Below are 19152 nucleotides of genomic sequence, written 5' to 3'. Positions count from 1 at the left end.
GCTCCCACAGCTGCTCCTTTGTGAACATACACATACATACATACAGTAGGCCATAAAAAAGAGAAATGGTGCAATTTCAAGGTGAAAAACAGTAAGAAAGACACGCACATCAAGTGTCCAGTAGGATACTGGATCAAATAAATAAATAGCGGAATAGAGATAGATCCCACACACCAAATAGCTCCCATTAGCTTTTTGTGTGCGACTCTATCTGTTTTAATTCTACAATTTCAAGGTAATCCAGTCTCATTATTACGGGAAAGATTGTAATGGAAAAAATAAATTCACAGTCAAATAGGAAATGTAGAGTTTATGTTCACAAATACATAATTTAATTATGAATCATTTCCACCACAGTATTGGTAATATATTTAATGCTGCACAGGTATTATGTTTAATGTAACAAGAACATCTCGAGAAAAAGGTTATTATTCAGTTATGTAATTATTTGATGATCAGCAAATTATATAAAATCTGTTCTTTTAAATGAAATGTAGACTACTGAGAACCTGTATTACATTTCTGCATGTAACTAATTGGACAAAGACCAGACTTTGTTTTCAGTTTACTGACCAATCAGCTTGTTCCAGACTAACATAAATAAACCCACAAACAGTTGTGTTACTATCACACAGTGGAAACCTGCTCTGATCTAGATTTCGGGCGATTTATCAGATATTTTATCGATTTTTCTGAAGGGTTTTCTAAAATGTTTTACTACCCCACAGTGTTGCGTCGCCATACAGGATGTTTCTCTACAATCTGGTGGGTGAAAATGTGTTTATGACTATTTTAAATCGATGTAAAGTTTAGCTAGTGAAGTTATAATGTCCTCTCATGGTATGTCTTTCTCACTGGGGTGTATTATTAGCCCGTTATTATTATTAATGAGGAATCTCTCAAACTGGATTGTGATTGTGATCAGGAGGTTTTACAGACTCGACTTCAACGCTGCTGGTTTGTTAACTGGAAGTTGGATATAATATTAATATTAACTATTAAAAATCATCCTAAATGCCGCAAACACCTTAAAAATAACATTACAATCACTTAAATTGAACTTTATGGCCTATAATCTTCCTTTAATCTCTTTAAGCAAAGTCCCTATTACCAAGTAGTCATAAACTAATAATAATAATAAAAGGAATATATAATAAAGGAATATCTTATCTTATCTTATCTTAGTCAAACACGTTAAAAATGATTGTAAATGCTGACTGAAAGGAATTAATGTTGGTCTGTACTTTAAGGTACTTTACTTCAGAGATTTTTGTTCTTAAGTGAAAAATCGTCGCACTAATTTTCATATTTTAAAATATAAAGTATTCAAACCTAGACTCCTGCTTCTCATCATATCACACATTTGGAGCAGACACTCTTGGACATGTACAGGATGAGAAAAAAGAAATCCCAGAGTGCAGGTGCACCTGCTGTAAAGTAAACAAAGATCTGGCAACCAAAACAACACGTCTGAGCTTTGAAGTCCCCTTTAAGACAACTGCTTTGAAGATGAGGTGAAGGTCAAAAGGTCACATTATGAGAAAAAAAGAGAAAAAAATAACCTGTAGGCTTGAAGTTTCAAATATAACTGAAACTAGTACACGCTTTAATTTTATGTGTCATTTTCCCCAATTAAAATTTGCTTCATTGACATGACCATAATTAATAACATTGTCAGGGCAGACTGACAAAGATTCAGTTGTTAAAGAAGTACTCAGAACCTTTATTTAAGTAAAAAGTACCCGATACCACAGTGTAGAAATACTCTGTTACAATTCAAAGTCCTGCATTGAAAATCTTCCTTGAGTAAAAGTATGAAAGTATTAGAATGAAAATGTACTTAAATATCAAATTGTAAGATTACTTATTGAATGGCCCATTTCAGAATTAAATATATTATATTATTGGATTATAATTATTGATGCATTACTGTATACATCACATTAATAATGCAGCTGGTTATGGTGTGGCACATTTTAGATACTTAAAGCTGAAGTAGGCGAGATTGGAGCAAATATGATTAAAAAAAGTTATATTTATAAAACGGTCGCTATATCGTGACAGTACTACATGAAACGGGTAACCTGAAAAAAATCATGTGCCCCTGTGTCCTCCGGTGCTCCTAACAGCATCTGCAAGATTTCACAGACTGGAGGAAAACAATCAGTAAGAGCTAATCTGAGGTCTGCTGTCCATCTGCTGTCTATGAGAGCCGTCTGTCAATCACTCGCGACCTCCGACCAAACGGTCAAACTAGGCCGCGCTGATCAAATATGAATCAATATTCTGTTACTGTAATGCCTATTTCTCACCTCAAATGTTTTCAGAATCATCTTGTAGTGCACGGTTTAGCTGTAACATGAGAAAGTTTGTGACGCCGCCGCCGCCATTGTGAAATCTGGTGAAGGAACGCCAAGTTCTGGTCACATGACCGGAGAACAGCCAATAGGAACGCTCTCTCAATGAAATGACCTGTGATTGGTCAAAATCTCCCGTCACGGGCTAGATTTTCTAAAGCCTGAAAACAGAGCCATGAGGAGGAGCAGAAGTCTAGTTATCTCTCAGAACACTTGAATTACAATATGCTGAAAGGTTGTTATGGATTTTTTGCCCAATGATGCCAAAAATATACTGCCTACTGCAGCTTTAACTGTTGGGCAGCTTAAACCTGCAGTAGGCTATTGTGGGTCTCAGAGGGTTAATGTGAAGTCAGAGAAAGCATAGATGCATTAGTAAATATATGAATGTTTAGCAATGTGAATACATACAATACAAAAGTTAAGTTTTATATAACTTTGTTTCCTGAAGGCGTCTCAGAGAGGGAGGTGTTTTGGGGAAGTAGGCGTCTTTAATTGCCTCCTTCAGTGCTCTGATCACATACTGTATATGATAACAGGTTATGTGATAATTTTAGTGTGCTGCTGCGAGAAATCCACCCACACATGCTGTTTCTTACTGTTTCTTTTTTAGTTGTTGACCAAAAGAGTTCTGTGAAAACCTGAGTGTGGTTGAGGGTTTCTGTGTACTGAACCTCATACAGGAGGAGGGTGTGAGTGTGGTCGAGGGTTTCGTTACACCAGAGACCTAAACCACAGCTCTTACTGGTTGCTAGTACAGTTTCAGAGGTTGCAGATTACTTAAAAATGAAAGTCAACGCTCTGTGTCCATTTCAGGCTGGTTGCTACGAAAGGCATCAAAATCACTCGCCGGGATATCCTGAAAGTCAACGTCAAAGGAACCTGGTAGGAAGATATTTCAGTCATTGTCACATATTCATATTTGGCTGAACTGTGAATCCGTCCAGTTACAATGAAGCTAATGTCCGTACAGTGATGACATCATGAAGTACGTGCTGGAGCAGGTCCCAGCGCCGCAGCCTGGTCTGCCAAAACCTCGCTTCTCCCTCTACCTGTCCTCCCAGCTCCAGTATGGCGTCGTCCTCGTCTACCACCGACAGTGTGCCCTCTTCCTGGGTAAGAAGTTATCAACAGACTATTTATTTATTACATTATGTCACTGGTTCCCAACCTTTCTCCTGATGGGACAACAACAGCTGTCAGTGTGTCAGTGTGCTGACTTGACTATAACTTGCCCCAAACTGCATCTGATTATCATAAAGTGGGCATGTCTGTAAAGGGGAGACTTGTGGGTACCCATAGAACCCATTTTCATTCACATATCTTGAGGTCGAAGGTCAAAAGACCCATTTGAAAATAGCCAAGCCAGTTTTTCCTTGCCAAAATTTAGTGTGGAGCGTTATTTAGCCTCCTTTGCAACAAGCTAGTTTGACATGGTTGGTACCAATGGATTCCTTAGGTTTTTTAGTTTCATATGATACCTGTATCTTCACTCTAGCTTTAAAACTGAGCTGCTACAACCTACGAAAGATAGATTGTGTTTATGCATTAAAGAAATTAGTGGTGTTAAAACAAATTTGCTTTAACGTGTTATTATCGCGTTAACGTTCACAGTTCTAACTGTAACACATAGCTCCTTCTCCCATGTGCCCCTAAGCCCCTATACAATAACTCATAGCCTTATACGATAAACTGACAGACATCTTTCCAGTTGTTAGAAATAACAGCCTCTCAACAGGGTTGTCAATTAATGTTGCACCGGGCAATATATAATGCCCTATCTGCAAATAACGAAAGAAGTCCTGCCTAGGGATAATATATTTCTCAATCATTCGTTCAAATGTCATTACCGCATTGTCAGAAAATAAGTCCTTCAGTCCACTAATGCCATTATCGCCCCATTTTTTAAAGCCAGCATCAGACAACCCAGATGTGAGGATTGTTCACAATAAGGGTGAAAACAGATGTCAGTTTTGACCTTCCCTCGATTCGACACACTAATAAATGCACTGGTTCTGTGTCCTTCCAGATGATATTCAGTCGGTCGTGGGCCGGATGTTGAAACAGAGGACGTCCGAGAAAATTGATCTGCATGTGTCCACCAGGTGAGAACAGGTGTTCAACATTTCACACATTTGTCTGCACTTTACAAACACAGAGTAACTCCTGTTTTACCTTGCTGCTGGGCCTCCTGTTGCCTCTCAGACAAGGTCTGGACTTCACTGATGCCCTGTCTCTCATGGAGGAGGCAGAAGGAGCTCTGGACCCTTTATTTGGAGTGATGTACATGAGGGACTGCGTACCCAGCCCCACCACACTGATACAGGTACACAAGAGATTTAACACTTTACCAGACAGTAAGTGGAGGTAAAGCTGGAAACCATCTAAATATTTGTACTGATAAAATGTGTGTACTCTTTCTCTCAGAGGGGTCAGGAGTATCTGAGAGAAACCTCTCCTGAACTTCCTGAACCGACCCGTCCAACTGCTGCTGCTGCTGCTGCTGCTGCTGCTGCTGCTGCTGCTGCTGCAGCACGAGAGGCCGGTAGGATGACTTGATGTTCTGTAACGACACAAAAATAATGATCTCTTCAGGGCATTGGCTCACTGCAGCAACAGAAAATAGAATGTACTGTAGAAAATCACTCTTCAAATGACAGATTAATTGGCAGACAAATTAATAAATGTAATAAGATGCCTTAAGGGGAGACACCCCAGGTGAATAGGGTAAAATGAACATACAAATAGACATCAACATGAAACTTCCTCCGTTGATTACGTGCATTAAGAGAATATGTTTTTGTATTACAAGTTTTCTGAAAATGTATGTTTAAATATGCAAATGAGGCATTATCTTATTAAACATGTGCAAATTTGCATACATTTCCAGAACAGAAATGTGAACATCGGAAAAAGCAGGCTCAACATGCTTGCTTCATTTTGTTGACAAAATCCATTATCGCCATGTTTTTAGGAATAAAATGTTCTATATGAATAATATATGAACAAACTCATATATAGATAAGAATGAAACTGTAAAGTTTGGTGTGTGTAAGTGCTACTGAAGTGGAGATTTCTGGCTCAGAGTCTGAGAAAAATCAAATTTTGACAAAACGGCCTTTAAAGATGTGTGTTGTAAAATCCCATACATTTTGAAAACACTACAGGTGAATAGGGTAAAAAAAATTAACTAATAGATATCACCATGAAACTTCCCCAGTTGATTACTTACATTAAGACAATTATTTTTTGTTTTCTGAAATGTTATGTTTAAATACGCAAATGAGGCATCTTTTAATGTCCAGTGTGAACTAAAGGAATGATTACAGCAAGCATGCTTGAAATGCTAATTAAAGAGAATACACAAGGCCAGTCCTGATGGTTTGATTATCTCATTAAACATGTCCAGAAATGTACAATATGTTGGATTGTGTGCAGTGGTATGCACAGAAATACCAACAGGTCACAGGAATAGGCAGAGCTCAGCTCCAGAGCAGCAGAGGGATGCTGTAGGTCAGGTCAGGGCAGAGTAGAGCAGACTGCCTTCAACAACATCCTCCTAATTGGCCGATGCCGGAGTGTCAGGAAGTGTCGTGTAGCCGCATTTCACTCGGCAGGAGAGAGCACTTTAATTGCAGCTTGATTAGTTGTGTCCTCTCCTGCTGGTTTGTGTAGCTGTTGAAACATTTTTATTAATGTCACTCATATTTTCCTCCAGGCATAACTGCATCTCCAGAAACCATCACAATGAGAGAGACGGAGCCTTTCGCCATCCCCGTCGCAGAGGTACAGCTGTCAGAAGACGCTCATGCAAAGACCTTTTTTTATCCTACTGGTCTTCACTTATCCATCTCCTCTCTTCCTTCCTCTCACTGCTAGTTTGTGGGTGAGGACCTTGTCCATGGGGATCAAGCTACTATTGACATCCTCATGGCCGAAACAGATGACTTTCTAGAAGGTGTGTGGCAAAACTAGGAGCTCCTTTCTCTCGCGAGACAAGGGATAGACAATAAGAGGCTTTTTCTTCCTTTAATCTTTTTTAACAGGAGATTTGGAGATGCTGAGAGAAGACGTGACACCGGTAGAGCAGGAGAGGGAGGTGGAAAGGGGCGTAAGAGAGGAAGACCTGGAGGGATCAAAAGAGCTCCCAGGATCCACTATTGAGTAAATTATCCAGATGCAGATGGAAAACATCAGCTCACACACAGATCCACATGAGCGCACACTGACTTGTGTTTCTACTTGTGTCAGATTACAGGCCACCACGGCCTCCAGCGAGGAAGCCTTGTTGCCTCAGGAAGAGCCAGAGCTGTCCGTGGAGAAGCCTGGACCCCCGTCAGACCAGCTCACCCCCGTCTCTGTGCCCGTCGTCCCCTCCCCGCCATCTGCAGCGCAGGGACGCGAGAGGCCGACTCTAGAGCCAGAGGTGCCAGGTTTTGTAGTTTTTGTTTAAACTTATGTGCAAGCCCGCCAACGTCTTTTAAATCAAATCTACATTGATAAAGCAACACGAGTTTCACATTCTAATAACCTGTTTAGTCTGCAGTTATACATGTTAAATGTGCTATTGATAACATTCAGCCACTAGATGTTGCCCTCTCCCTCCCCTGTTCCATTGCATTCACTTCACAACAAATGGTTGCCAGTTCGTTGCACAACCCGCATATTTTATAGTTGACTGGAATGACTCAGGCCCTGTTCAGACCTGGTATTAACATGCGTCCTGAGTGATCCGAACACAAGTGGACAGCTATAAGTACGTCTCTTCACACATGGCATTAGAATGCGTCTCCACATGCGTCTCGAGTGACCACTTGTGATCCGATCTCACTTCCCCGCTCTGTATGGTAATAAACACGTAGTAAACACATGGCTGAGACAGCAGACGTTGAGACGTAATATTACAGGAATGTCAGTAGTAATATCCTACATATTCATGAATTCTGGTACATTTTATGAACATCAAAATGTAAGGTTATTGTACCGGTGGTTCCTGTGGACCTCCGTGCTGCCGGCACCGCTGCCTTTACCAGGCAACAGCGCGGTACAGAGCTTCAGAGAGCCAGGGATGAGAGCGAGCGAGCAAGCGGGTTGGCGGGTGTCAGCTCTGTGCAAAGCACCGTAACAAAAACACTGACACATCGCTGACGACGCAGAGATACCAACGTCGTTATACTATTGGCTCACAAGCCTTGTTAAAAGTGGGAACCAAACATCAGATATCTTCCACAGATATAACCAAAACATTCATTTTCGACAACATTTTTGAATTGATTAATTCACAATCAGAATTTTTTTTTTTTTTTTAAAAGCCATATTTTTATTCGGCTTCTTTTTTTTTTTTTTTTTTAAATATTCGTCTACATAAAAATGTTATCAATATAACCTTTAATAAATAATAATTAAGGGTTGTTTTCAGAAGTGCATTAAGCTTGCACTTGCAATTGGTAATACATTGTTATTAAATAGATTGTGGTCTAGTGGTTAAAAGGTATATTGGAGGAGTTTCCTGATGAATGAAAGAGCTAAGAAGACAAAGCAAATGTCAAGCTGAAGGAGGATAAATGCCAGCAGGCTTCCCACAACCTGGCAACCCAAAAGTTGTCCTTATTATAAAGAAGCACCTGGACTACATTTAACAGCTGGAGGAAAGTTCTGGTAAATTTACTTCCCACATCCCTACCATGCCCAGGACGTGCCTCTTCCAGAGGTGAAGAAGAGGAGGGGGAAGAGGCAGCTGGTCTTCTTCGACCCGGAGACGCAGATCCAACAGGAGGTGCTGCAGAGGCAGATCAACGACCCTCTGTTCCAGACCAGCCGTCCACTGTACCCACCGCCACCTTCTCAAAGGATGCCTCCCGCTGCTGAGCTCTTCAACAATCCCTGCACCTGTCAGTAACACACCTGTAGAAAACACAAATCTCATTTTACGCTAGTCTTTCTTACAGCCATGTTTCCCATAAACACTGAACAGCAGTCTTCTTCCTGTGTTGCTCTGTGAAACATTATTTATTTATTCCATAAAACACTTCAGCAGATTTCCTGTGAGATACAACCCAGTGGCACCGATTGTTACATGTGAATGAATATAGGCTGTTGATGGTGATGTCTCTAAAGTGTTATATTATTACTATTAATATAAAGTCTAACACACTTTAATTTGTTTCCTCATACGTATCTGCACCTAGTGCTATTTCAAAAAGACTCAAGTAACCTTTTCAAAAATAAACCTCAAAGCTATTTTTTCCCCTGAAGCCTTGCCCGAAGATGTGCTGTCTCTATGGAGACGGGCTGCGACCATCAAGCCTCTCTCAGGTTTGGATCTGCAGGTCGGGGAGCGAGGGCCCGAGTCCACTGATTCTGAAAAGGAAAGAGAACGGGAGATGGCTAAGGCGGCCGAAAGAGAGGAGGTGTTGAATGATGTTTATTTGTTTGTGAGACTCTGTGAAGCCTTTTCGTGCGGGGAGAAGAAGAAGAAGTCACAAGCTGAATAACTGATTATGTTTGTCTGTGTGTGAATGCAGGTCCCGAGACATGTGGCAGAACCGGAGAGGTTTGAGATTTTAGGTAAACCATGAGACAATGCTGCGGAGACTTAATTAAAACCAGCACGAGCTGAAGTGGTTTGTGCCTTCAGTGGGGTGAAGCTCAGGTCAGAGGTCGGGGTTAGGCATGTATCAGTTATGGTGAAGGGTCAGGGCAAGCCTCCAGGGGACGAGTAGAAGCCAATGCAATGTCCTCAAATGTGTGTATGTTTGTCCAGAACATGGTTCGCTGCCGCCGGATGTCTCCGACCAAAGGGAGGCGTCTCGGGAGATATCCCCCTTACCTACATCCGAGATAGAAGGGTAGGTAACTTAAAGAAACAATAACTTATGCTTTAAAAATGTTTAAAAACAAAGAAAAGAAAGAATGATATGTGAAGTGTGTGAGTGCAGCCGTGCTTATGTGCACATGTGTGTGTTGGCAGGCCCACTGTCTCCAGGGCTGTTTCTGCCCTGCAGGACATCCCAGAGCTGCTGGACGAGCTGCCGGGCAGAGTTGCAGCAGAGTCTCCCGGGTAATGACAGCGAACACCAGCACCACTACGTACTAACCAGTAGAAACTCACAGCTGAGAGGTTTATTTTTCCTTGTCTTTGGTTAGTTTTGGGGATAAGAATATGATTATATACTCGTGTTTTCATGTGTGTTTAGGCTGCTGCTGGATTTGCTTGAGCAGGAAGGGGCACCAGTGGTGTTTCAGTCTCTTTTGCCGCCAGCGGTCGACCGCAGAACAGTCAGCAACTCTTTTCAGAGGCTCCTGGGTAAGGCATCAGCTTCAGTTATCATGCCATCATCCCATTAATCATGTTGAAATCGTGTTAAAGGAGCAGTGTGTAACATTTCAATGGAATATAATATTCAGAATTATATTTTCATTAATGTATAAACATCTGAAGTACTTTGAATTTAAAGTAGTGTTATTATGGTAAGGATGGCCTGTGAGAGAGGTGAACGGTGTTACCACGGTTTTTGCACTCGGCGGCTCACGTTACCGCAGTCTTGGAAAGGGAGGAGCGGAGGGGTACTCAGTTGGTTGCAATCTGCAACCACACCACTAGATGCAGTCATATCCTACAATAATATTGTAGCATCAACGTCATAGGAAGCTGTTTAGTCAGGCCTTACCAAAATACCAAATGCTGTCACTCGTGGAATCTTTAATAATGAGGTGGTAGGAGCTAAATAACACACTGGGGTTCATGTTTAGAATAAAGATACAACCAAGTTTAGCTCCAGTCTAGATTCTTTTTTCAGGTGCTATTACCCAGATTTTTCCTACATTGATCTTTTTGGTTTTATTTACAGTAAGTGGATGTTTTGAACTCTGTGTTTGTGTCTTGTCTGCAGAGAATTTATCGGACAGGAAGGTACGAGCTGAACAGGATGTGCCGTATGGGGACATATTGATACTACCTGGACCCAACTACGGAGAGGAGCTTCTGACTTTGTGAAGTGTTCACGGTCACTCGAGTCCCCGCGTGCCTCCAAAACAAATCATTGTTAAGTCTGAAAGAAGATTATTTGTCTGTTCCTGACTGTTCACTTCATCAGAGATGAAAAAAAAATGGATTTAAACAATGTAAAATAATCAAATAATAGTTAAGTCAAATGTTTTGTTACTGATTTACATACGATTTATTCATGTTTGAAATGATTTTATTTTTTAAAAACCTGCTGTTTCATATGAACTACCAAATAAAAGCTTTTATAAGAGCTCTGCCAGTTATTTCTGTAAAGTGTATATTGAAAGGTATGTGTAGCGTGCAGAGCAGGACAGGTGTGGCAAAACATGTTGCAGGGGTTAAGGAGGAGAGTAAGTAAGTTGAGTGAAACTGGATCTCTCCTCCCCCTGCACGACCACATCTTGATTCTCCTCTGAAGACTTTCTCAGGGGGTTGTGACCAAAGTTTATTATTAGCATCTGTCTCGGCTCTCTCACCGTCTCTATCTGTCCTCCTCCTCCTGTCTCTTAGTCTCATTTCTGTTCGTCGCTTTCTGTTTTTGTCTTGTACTTCAGCTTTCTTGTTCACTTGTGTTTGATTTTCTTTATTCCTCTCAAGCTATTTTTTCTTTTGTCGGTTTTTGCGTCTCACCTTTGCATCTGGTTTTCCCTGACGAGCTATATTTTACTTTGTCACAACTCTTATTTCCTGCAGTTTCTTTGTGCCGTTGCTTTAATATTGTATCGTCCCGTCCTTTGTGCTTTTTCTCTCCACAACTCCTTAGTCGTCTAGTTTTTCTGCTTTTGCTTCTCCTGCCTCTCTCCTACAACACTCCTCCATCCTCTTCTGTTACCCTCAAGCTCATCTCCGAGTATCTCTGCACTTCTGCATAATGGGAAAGACAGAACTGTGCTCTCTCTATAAGGGTTTTCTGGACTGTATTTGCCTCTGCCTCTCTGTGAGTATCTCTATTTTCTGTGCATGCATTCGCTGTGTTCTTGCTTCTGTTTCTTTCTGCATCGCGTTGACATCTGACCTGAAATCACCTGCACTGTGTGGTGAGGTTTAATCCATAATTTTGCCTTTTAAGCACAAATCACATGTGACTGAGTGTGTGTGTTGACATGCTTTTTGTGTTTGGTGTATTTAGTGGCCCGTGTCCTGCAGTAAGTGTCTCCTCAGCACATGCTGGGCTTCTGATATTAATAACAGTCTCAGTATGTGGATGGAAATAGAGCCTCAGCTCCTCCAAAGAGGCCAGAAGTCATTTGACATTTCTTATTAACCTCCTTTAGAGCGAACTCAGGTCTTCAGGATCAACCTTGATGTGGATTTGTCTCACTGTGTGTGCATTTGTCTGCATGTAAGTTTGAATGCATCAGTCTTAGCCAGGGGTAAATCCACCTGATGACCTTTGACCTTTGCCCTTTAAGCCCCAGAGGTCAGATGTCACTCACACCAGCATGTAGTTAGATGGTGAAGAAAGACACTGATGCCGATTTTTCCTCTTTTGTCATAAATTTGACTTTGCTTCCAGCGAAGCAGCGGTGAAGCAGCAGTCGACAATGAGAGGGACACTGAGAACGGCCACCTGATCTACAAAAGTGGGGATGTTCTCGAGGACAGATGTAGGTATCAGTTGTAAGTGTTGGCATCTGTTGTGAAAAAAGCATTCATTTCACCTCCATCTCTCTTTCAGATGAGATAGTGGACACTTTAGGCGAGGGAACTTTTGGGAAGGTGGTGCAATGTTCGGACCACAGAAGGTAATTTCATCTAATAATGAAAGTTGGACCGATATGCAAACACGTGTTTACTGCTTTTGTTTTAACACACAGAGGAGGAAGTCGAATCGCTCTGAAGATCATTAAGAACTTGGACAAATACAGAGAAGCAGCCAAACTGGAAATCAACGTTCTGGAGAAGATCAGCGAGAGCGATCCTGACAACAGACAGTGAGTAGTTTGTCATTTTGACTCTTTTTTTTCTGTCTCATACATTTCATCTCTGTGTTTCTTCTCCCATCAGTCACTGTGTGCAGATGCTGGACTGGTTCAACTACTACGGCCATGTGTGCATCTCCTTTGAGCTGCTCTCTCTCAGCACCTTTGACTTCTTGAAAGCAAACAACTTCCTGCCTTATCCCATTAACCAGATCCGACACATGGCCCACCAGATCTGCCACGCTGTCAGCTGTGAGTCCAACATGCATCACACCAACTGTACCACTTTGCTTTTCCTCCTGTACTTCTGTCAGTGGTGACAGTAAGCGGATTATAACAGCCGTCTCGCTGATGCAGCAGCGAACAAGCCAGGTAGATATTTCGAAGGTGACTGCTGTTACCTGAACATGATAGAAGTGTTCCTGATTCAAGCAGATTAAAGTGAAAGACAAACACAATAGGGCTTTTTTACTATCTAGAGGTAGTCTACAATTTTGATATAATGTCTATCTAAGTTAAATAATAAACATTTCTATTCTGCACCTTATCTTGTAACATCTCTATGCTTTGCCCGAATGCATCCATAGATCTCTTTTTGAGCTGCACGTTTCTTATGAGATTCACATGAACTGTGTCGCTTCATGTCGTATTTCACAAAAAACTCGGAGAATCGCCTCCCACCGGTTTATAAATAGTTTCACAGTCTCTGTTGTAGCTTCTCTTCCTTTTCTTTGTGGCAGTTTCCATCATAATAATAATCCACCTAAATCCTAATAGCTTGTGACTTTGCTGTGACTCGCAATTTTCTCCATTGGACATAGCATAGCAAAGACCGCTGAAAGGTCAACCTGTACTTGACCCACGTATGCGCAGATTGACAGCAAACACAGCGCTGTGATGACAGCCTTTCCTGCTTTCTTCACAGCCATTGGATTTTTAAAAAGCGTCTGTCCTGCAGTGGTTTGACTTTTGAAAACTAGAGCCAATGAAAATGTAGGACATCGTGTCAATATGTGGGTCGTGGGACAAGGGATAAAAATGTTGTGCAGTCCCTCGTAAAGTGGGACACCTGGTCACCCTACTATCATAACGCCTGACTGTTTAACCAACCGAAAGCTTGACCAGATGAGGGCATTAACTCTCTCCTGATAAATCTCACTTTCCCTCCTCCCTCCGTCTCCACTGCAGTTCTCCATGACAACAAGCTGACTCACACCGACCTGAAGCCTGAGAACATCCTCTTTGTCAACTCAGACTACTCCCTCATATACAACGCTGAGAAGGTAAACAACTGCAGGCATGACGGCTGGGACACTTCAGGGGTGAAAGAAAATCAGGATGTTAAATAAACAGGGATTAATGCAGGCAGAGCAACCTGGGAGATTTGCTTTGTTGTTGCCCAATTGGATGCAAATTTTTGCTCAGCAGAACCTGTGAAACAACCACATGTGTTCCCTTTACAGGCACACCTATTTATCAAGGTTGTGTTTACTGACCTCAGGGGAACAATGTGTGGCATCTTAGATGAGATATTCAGTGTTTTAATTCTCTGAATAAACTAAAAAGAAGTCAGATGAGACAATCACAAAGGTTAACCAAACTTATTTGAGTTAGAAAACAAACACACACTGTATAATTATTGCACAATCTCCGTATTGTAAACATCATTTGCAGACTTACTGGTTAAACTTTGACCCATCGTTCTTAAAAGAAAAGTTCTACATTTTGGGAAATATGCTTATCCACTTTCTTGCTGAGAGCTAGATGAGAAGGTTGATAACGCTTTCATGTCTGTACGGTAAATATTAAAGGGCGAGCATGCATAAGCTTCAGGTTACCTATAATGACTGTATGCGGATATTACTTGAAAAACCCAGGTGGTGTAGTGCAAGCGAGTAGTTCTGTAATGTAGGAGTCAACACTTTCCAGGCTTTATTGCGAAATCTGATGTACATATTTATGTCATCTGAATGATTCTCAGAACGCCGTTATCATGCTACTGTGAAATCCTAGTTTTAGTGTTATGCGATACCAGTCGACCCTGTGGAAACATTGGTATAACTGTCTTTTATAAAAAACTGGCAATGTTTCTATTTTAATGTACGTATGTATTGTTGTTCATGTTGTATGTTTTTCTAATGGACTTTGAGTCTGTCAAAAATATTAACTAACTATTAAAGGTCCAGTGTAGGATTTAGGAGGATCTATTAGCAGAAATGGAATATAATATTCATAACTATTTTCATTACTGTATAATCACATGAAACTAAGAATTGTTGTGTTTTCGTTAGCTTAGCATGAATCCTTCATATCTACATAGAGAGCGGGTCCTCTTCACGGAGTCCGCCATGTTGCTCCGCCATGTTTCTACAGTAGCCCAGAACGGACAAATCAAACACTGGCTCTAGAGAGAGACTGTCACGTTTTTACGTTACCTGAAGGCCACTGTAGTTCTCCAACGCACTTGGAAAGGGAGGGGTGAGAGGAGAGGTAGTCAGTTGGTTGCAATCTGCAACCACACCTCTAGATGCCACTAAATCCTACGCTCTGGTCCTTTAAGCTACAGGCAGCAGCTGTTAGCTTAGCTTAGCATAAAGACTGGAAGCTGGGGGAAAAGCTAGCCTGGCTCTGTCTGAAGGTTAAAACAAAAACCCGCCTACTAGCTCCTCTAAAGTTCAGTAACTTTGTATTTAATTGTTTAATGCGTACAGACATCCAGGTGTAAAGGTGTGCTCAGACAGGAAGTGAAGCGAATTTTCGCCTCATGTTAGCACAGATTTGGCTGCATTGTTTGTACAGTTTGTGTTAATTTTCCCCGGACAGCCAATGTAACAACTGTACAGATGTTAGCTGTAAGCTAGCTAGCTACGGACACACCGACTGCGTCTATGGGAGCGTGCTTTTGTGTTTGCGTTTAGCTCGGCCTCTTTGTTCCGTTAGCATAGTTGTGTATGCACAGTTTCCCTTTGCAATTACTACAACATTGGTGTGCTCACTTTCAGTCTTATCTCCATGTAAAGTGCTGTAGATCTGGCTAAACCGTTGGCATGTTTACTTCCTGTCTTCCCTCAGAAGTGCAATGAGCGGAGGATAAATGACACCACAGTGCGGCTCGTTGACTTTGGCAGCGCCACCTTTGACCACGAACACCACTCCGCCGTCATCTCTACGCGTCACTACCGAGCTCCAGAGGTCATACTGGGTAAGAGATGTCGATTTAGACCGCGGTCAGTAACCAGGAGCTGTCAGCCCTGTTTTAGTGGCCCCTCTTCTCTCTCCCACAGAGTTGGGTTGGAGTCACCCATGTGACGTGTGGAGCATCGGCTGCATCCTGTTTGAATACTACGAAGGCTTCACACTGTATCAGGTCACATGTGTGATTATATGGGTAAAATGACAGCATGCTGCAAAGCTGTATGATTTTAATCTTGCTTACATGATCTCCACTTTTAGACTCATGATAATAAGGAGCATCTCGCTATGATGGAGAGCATTCAGGGGCCGGTTCCTCAGAGAATGATCCAAAGGAGCAGGTAACACACTCCTGTACACTGTTACACAAACACTAACAAACAAATGTTATTTGACAAAAACATAATTTTTTCTTCACAGAAAGCAGAAGTATTTCCACCGTGGGCGTCTCGACTGGAATGAGTGCTCCAAGGCCGGACGCTACGTGAAAGCCAAGTGCAAACCATTAAGGGTGAGCTGAAGCAGATGCAAACTTTTAAACATGAACAAAGTACGTTAACACCCTTAAACAACACCTTTCTCTCTTTGTTTTTCAGAAGTACTTGTTATCACACGGAACACAACACCACCAGTTATTTTACCTCTTGGAGACGATGCTGGACTACGAGCCCTCAACACGCATCCCTCTTTCCTCCGCCCTGTGTCACCCCTTCTTCCTGCCTCTTCATCACCCAGGAAGGAGTCAAGTCTGGAGGAACAGCTGTGACATGAGCAGATGACCCTGAGTAGGCTCTATGAGGACCATACCAGTGCTTTTGCAAGTATTAGTTTCTCAATACAAATCATGTATACTTTATATTACATTTCAATCAGGAGAGACCGATTGAATCAAGGGCTTAAAAAGTTACACATTTATTTACTTGATATAGTGTGCACTATAGGAAAGGTTACTGTATGTGAGGAGTCTTTGGCAGAGTAGATTGGTTTTATGGGAGTAATCATGCCGTAAATCTTGTAGGATTATTCCCCCGATGGAGTCGGGTGATGGTGAAAGAGTGGAGAACAATAGGTGGAGATTTGGATGGATGTGATTCCTCATGCGCTCAGTGGAAGGACCCGTTGGACATGTGGTCCTGATGAAACTGGAGGTGAATGGGGTTGAGGTGGGGCATGTCTATAACAGCATGAAATAATATAAGTATGTATGTGTACCGTATATGAATTAACAGCTGACAGCAGCAGAGAAGGGAAGAATTGTTTGACACCAACAAAATGATGAAGTCAGCTGACTGAGTTATAAGTGGGAAAGAAAACAATCTAGATAATTAGAGACTGTTATTAGGCCGTTATATAGGCATTATCGGTGTACTGTATATAAGCCTAGTAGTTATTTTAAGCCAAAACACAATGTTTTTCCCTAAACAAGTTGTTTTGTTTGTTAAAAACATAATGTTTCATTCAGTTACAACGTATTAGAACCTGTTGCTTTTAAGTTTCGCTTTCACTTTTACAACTTAGGTGTAGTAGGCCCCTAATGACCCACATCTATGGTGCTAATAGTGGGCGATGGCGCCTATTTAATGGCCTGATAACAGTCGAGGGCGGCGAGAGACAAATCAAGGCAATTTAATTCACAGTATGAAGCAAATTTCAAAAACATGCAGTAACAGATTTTTTGGCCACTTTGTGGATACTGGAAACAAGCTGTGAACACAATTCTGATATATTACCTTTAAATTGATCAACTTTTTAGCAAAAAGTTGCTTATTTACACACCCAGCAGTTACGGAGCAACATTTTTGTTGCTGGCCACCTGGTGAAGTCGAAAGTTCACTCTCTTTTAACTCTGGTTTGGTCTCCGCCAACTCCTGAGGGAAATTTCTGTCTCTTTAGATACTAAATGCTCCACTATGTTCACCTTTGTCTGCCGTCTGGTGCTGATCAGGTAGCGCAGGTTAGCTGCCCGCTGTGGCTGAAGAGCTATAAGGCTGAGGGGAAATGCAGAGTCATTATACGTATTATATTGAGTCAATATACGTGAATGGAAGTAAATGGGCCTAAACATGCAAAACCACTGGGTATCGTCTGACTGATCCTCACATGCAAGTGGATGCAGTCTGCTTCAAAATGTTAAACAATAAAACTGTATCTCTAAAATTTAGAGGATTAAGATACAAAAGCTTATATGAAACTTGAAAAAGTATCTTTTTAGTGTTACGTTCTCAATCACTTTATAATTTTATTTATTTGTAATAAATTTTGTATGGAAAGACTTCTTTAGTTTTTTTCATTGGTCCATCTGTGCATGTCACACACACACTCCTCGCTTGTAAACTGGCGTTTACTCACTGAACCTCTTCTGGCATCTTGATTGAGTGCAGCTCAGCAGAGAGCACGGTCACAAGGCTGAACGAGTGCGTGCGCTCGCCAGTTTTCCTTTTCAGCCTTGGCAGAGCCGAGAGAGACTTATTGTCAGCGTATGTGTGTTGTTTGATTGAATGAGACCTTATTTCTGAATTGTGTGGGAGGGTGTTTGTACTTGCATGTGTGTATTAGAGAGGGTATGTATAAGTTTGTGTCGTCTTCCTTGGCAAAGCTAAAAGTGATTTTAGGTTGTTAATGAGCAAGAATGGTGCAGAGACTTTTGTACGAGTGAATGGAGACTTGATGAAGGAAAGTTAGTCAATATCTCTTTGTGAGTGTGAGCGTAGACTTGATCCCATTTACTTGTTGCTTCTCAATACAGAACTTGGTTTTTTAACATTTACTGCAGAATGCTTTATGTTGTGTTCATGTTGTGACATTGTTTGAGTGGCCAGAAGACTAGAAAAGCGCTATATAAATGCAAGTCCATTTACCATTATTACACGGCTGTGTTGAATACTCGATTCTGATTGGTCAATCACGGCGTTCTACGGTCTGTTATTTCTGTATAGCAGACCGTTGCTATGTAGAGCAGACCGTTGCTATGGGCGCAGTTCAGATGTCTGACTCTGGTGGACCGTTTTTGTGTCAAATTATTGAAGTAAGGGTTAGTAGGTAAGTAAGTAGCCGTGTAATAAGCGGGATAATGTACAGCTAGCGGGTCATTGTTGTGAAAGAAACCCAAATCGCCCTGTCGGGGTTTCTTTCACAACAGTGACCGTCTCGCTGTACATTATCACCACAACTCTGGTATCCGTCCGCAATAATATGATATAATGTGATATAATATGACCAGGAATTACACAAAAGTCATGACTCTAATGTCTTAGATGTAGAAAAAAAGTCTAAATTTTGCCTCTAGTGTTGTTTCTATCTAGTATTGCAGGCTGCAGGTCTCGGTCTATAGATTTCAGAGGTCCCTTTTAATTCCCCTTATGGTCACATTGACTTTATTTAAAGAAATAATTTCTAATGTTTTTATGTATTTAGGTCATTATGCTAATATGCTATGAGGAGATGTATATCTAGTATTTTCAGTATTAAATTAATAGCTTTTGTTTGTGCAGCAAACAAGCAAACTTTATTTATATAGCATATTTCATTCCAGGTGGAAACACAATGTGCTGCACAACGCGTGAGCAACCACGGAAGTGGCAGACACACAAACACTATATTGATTGATAGTGTAAAGATAAAACATTTTACATAAGTAAACACATATTAAAACAGACACAAAACGTACATTATA

At 41.3% G+C, this 19152-nt stretch overlaps 2 protein-coding genes across 2 annotated transcripts; both read left to right on the top strand.

Annotated features, from left to right (window-relative positions):
* Window positions 1–302: 302 nt before the first annotated feature.
* Window positions 303–10609, top strand: LOC119496482 (meiotic recombination protein REC8 homolog). The gene is made up of 17 exons (XM_037783805.1): window positions 303–765; window positions 3174–3242; window positions 3331–3473; window positions 4387–4462; window positions 4563–4683; window positions 4785–4902; window positions 6076–6143; window positions 6237–6315; window positions 6404–6521; window positions 6609–6783; window positions 8050–8248; window positions 8613–8767; window positions 8882–8924; window positions 9121–9205; window positions 9328–9417; window positions 9554–9663; window positions 10250–10609. Exons 1-17 carry the CDS (start codon window positions 710–712, stop codon window positions 10351–10353), a joined length of 1809 nt encoding a protein of 602 aa, XP_037639733.1. The 5' UTR covers window positions 303–709; the 3' UTR covers window positions 10354–10609.
* A 215-nt stretch (window positions 10610–10824) lies between these two features.
* Window positions 10825–16939, top strand: clk2b (CDC-like kinase 2b). Its single transcript, XM_037783796.1, has 11 exons — window positions 10825–11302; window positions 11882–11972; window positions 12044–12110; window positions 12183–12299; window positions 12373–12539; window positions 13476–13570; window positions 15360–15489; window positions 15572–15654; window positions 15741–15820; window positions 15900–15990; window positions 16076–16939. Exons 1-11 carry the CDS (start codon window positions 11237–11239, stop codon window positions 16256–16258), a joined length of 1170 nt encoding a protein of 389 aa, XP_037639724.1. The 5' UTR covers window positions 10825–11236; the 3' UTR covers window positions 16259–16939.
* Window positions 16940–19152: the final 2213 nt, after the last annotated feature.

Source organism: Sebastes umbrosus, chromosome 11 (genome assembly GCF_015220745.1).
Source record: "Sebastes umbrosus isolate fSebUmb1 chromosome 11, fSebUmb1.pri, whole genome shotgun sequence".
In the NCBI taxonomy this organism is placed as follows: domain Eukaryota; kingdom Metazoa; phylum Chordata; class Actinopteri; order Perciformes; family Sebastidae; genus Sebastes; species Sebastes umbrosus.
Note: the sequence above shows the minus strand (reverse complement) of the source record. Positions and strands in the feature narration are given on the sequence as shown.

What these genes read in the sequence shown, in the direction of transcription:
- LOC119496482 (XM_037783805.1), top strand. Translation starts at nt 710, where the DNA reads ATGTTTTACTACCCCACAGTGTTGCGTCGCCATACAGGATGTTTCTCT. An exon ending in TCGCCATCCCCGTCGCAGAG is followed by an intron (nt 6,144 to 6,236) that starts GTACAGCTGTCA and finishes TCTCACTGCTAG; the next exon opens with TTTGTGGGTGAGGACCTTGT. An exon ending in CCTACATCCGAGATAGAAGG is followed by an intron (nt 9,206 to 9,327) that starts GTAGGTAACTTA and finishes GTGTGTTGGCAG; the next exon opens with GCCCACTGTCTCCAGGGCTG.
- clk2b (XM_037783796.1), top strand. Translation starts at nt 11,237, where the DNA reads ATGGGAAAGACAGAACTGTGCTCTCTCTATAAGGGTTTTCTGGACTGT. An exon ending in GGATGTTCTCGAGGACAGAT is followed by an intron (nt 11,973 to 12,043) that starts GTAGGTATCAGT and finishes TCTCTCTTTCAG; the next exon opens with ATGAGATAGTGGACACTTTA. An exon ending in GATCTGCCACGCTGTCAGCT is followed by an intron (nt 12,540 to 13,475) that starts GTGAGTCCAACA and finishes TCTCCACTGCAG; the next exon opens with TTCTCCATGACAACAAGCTG.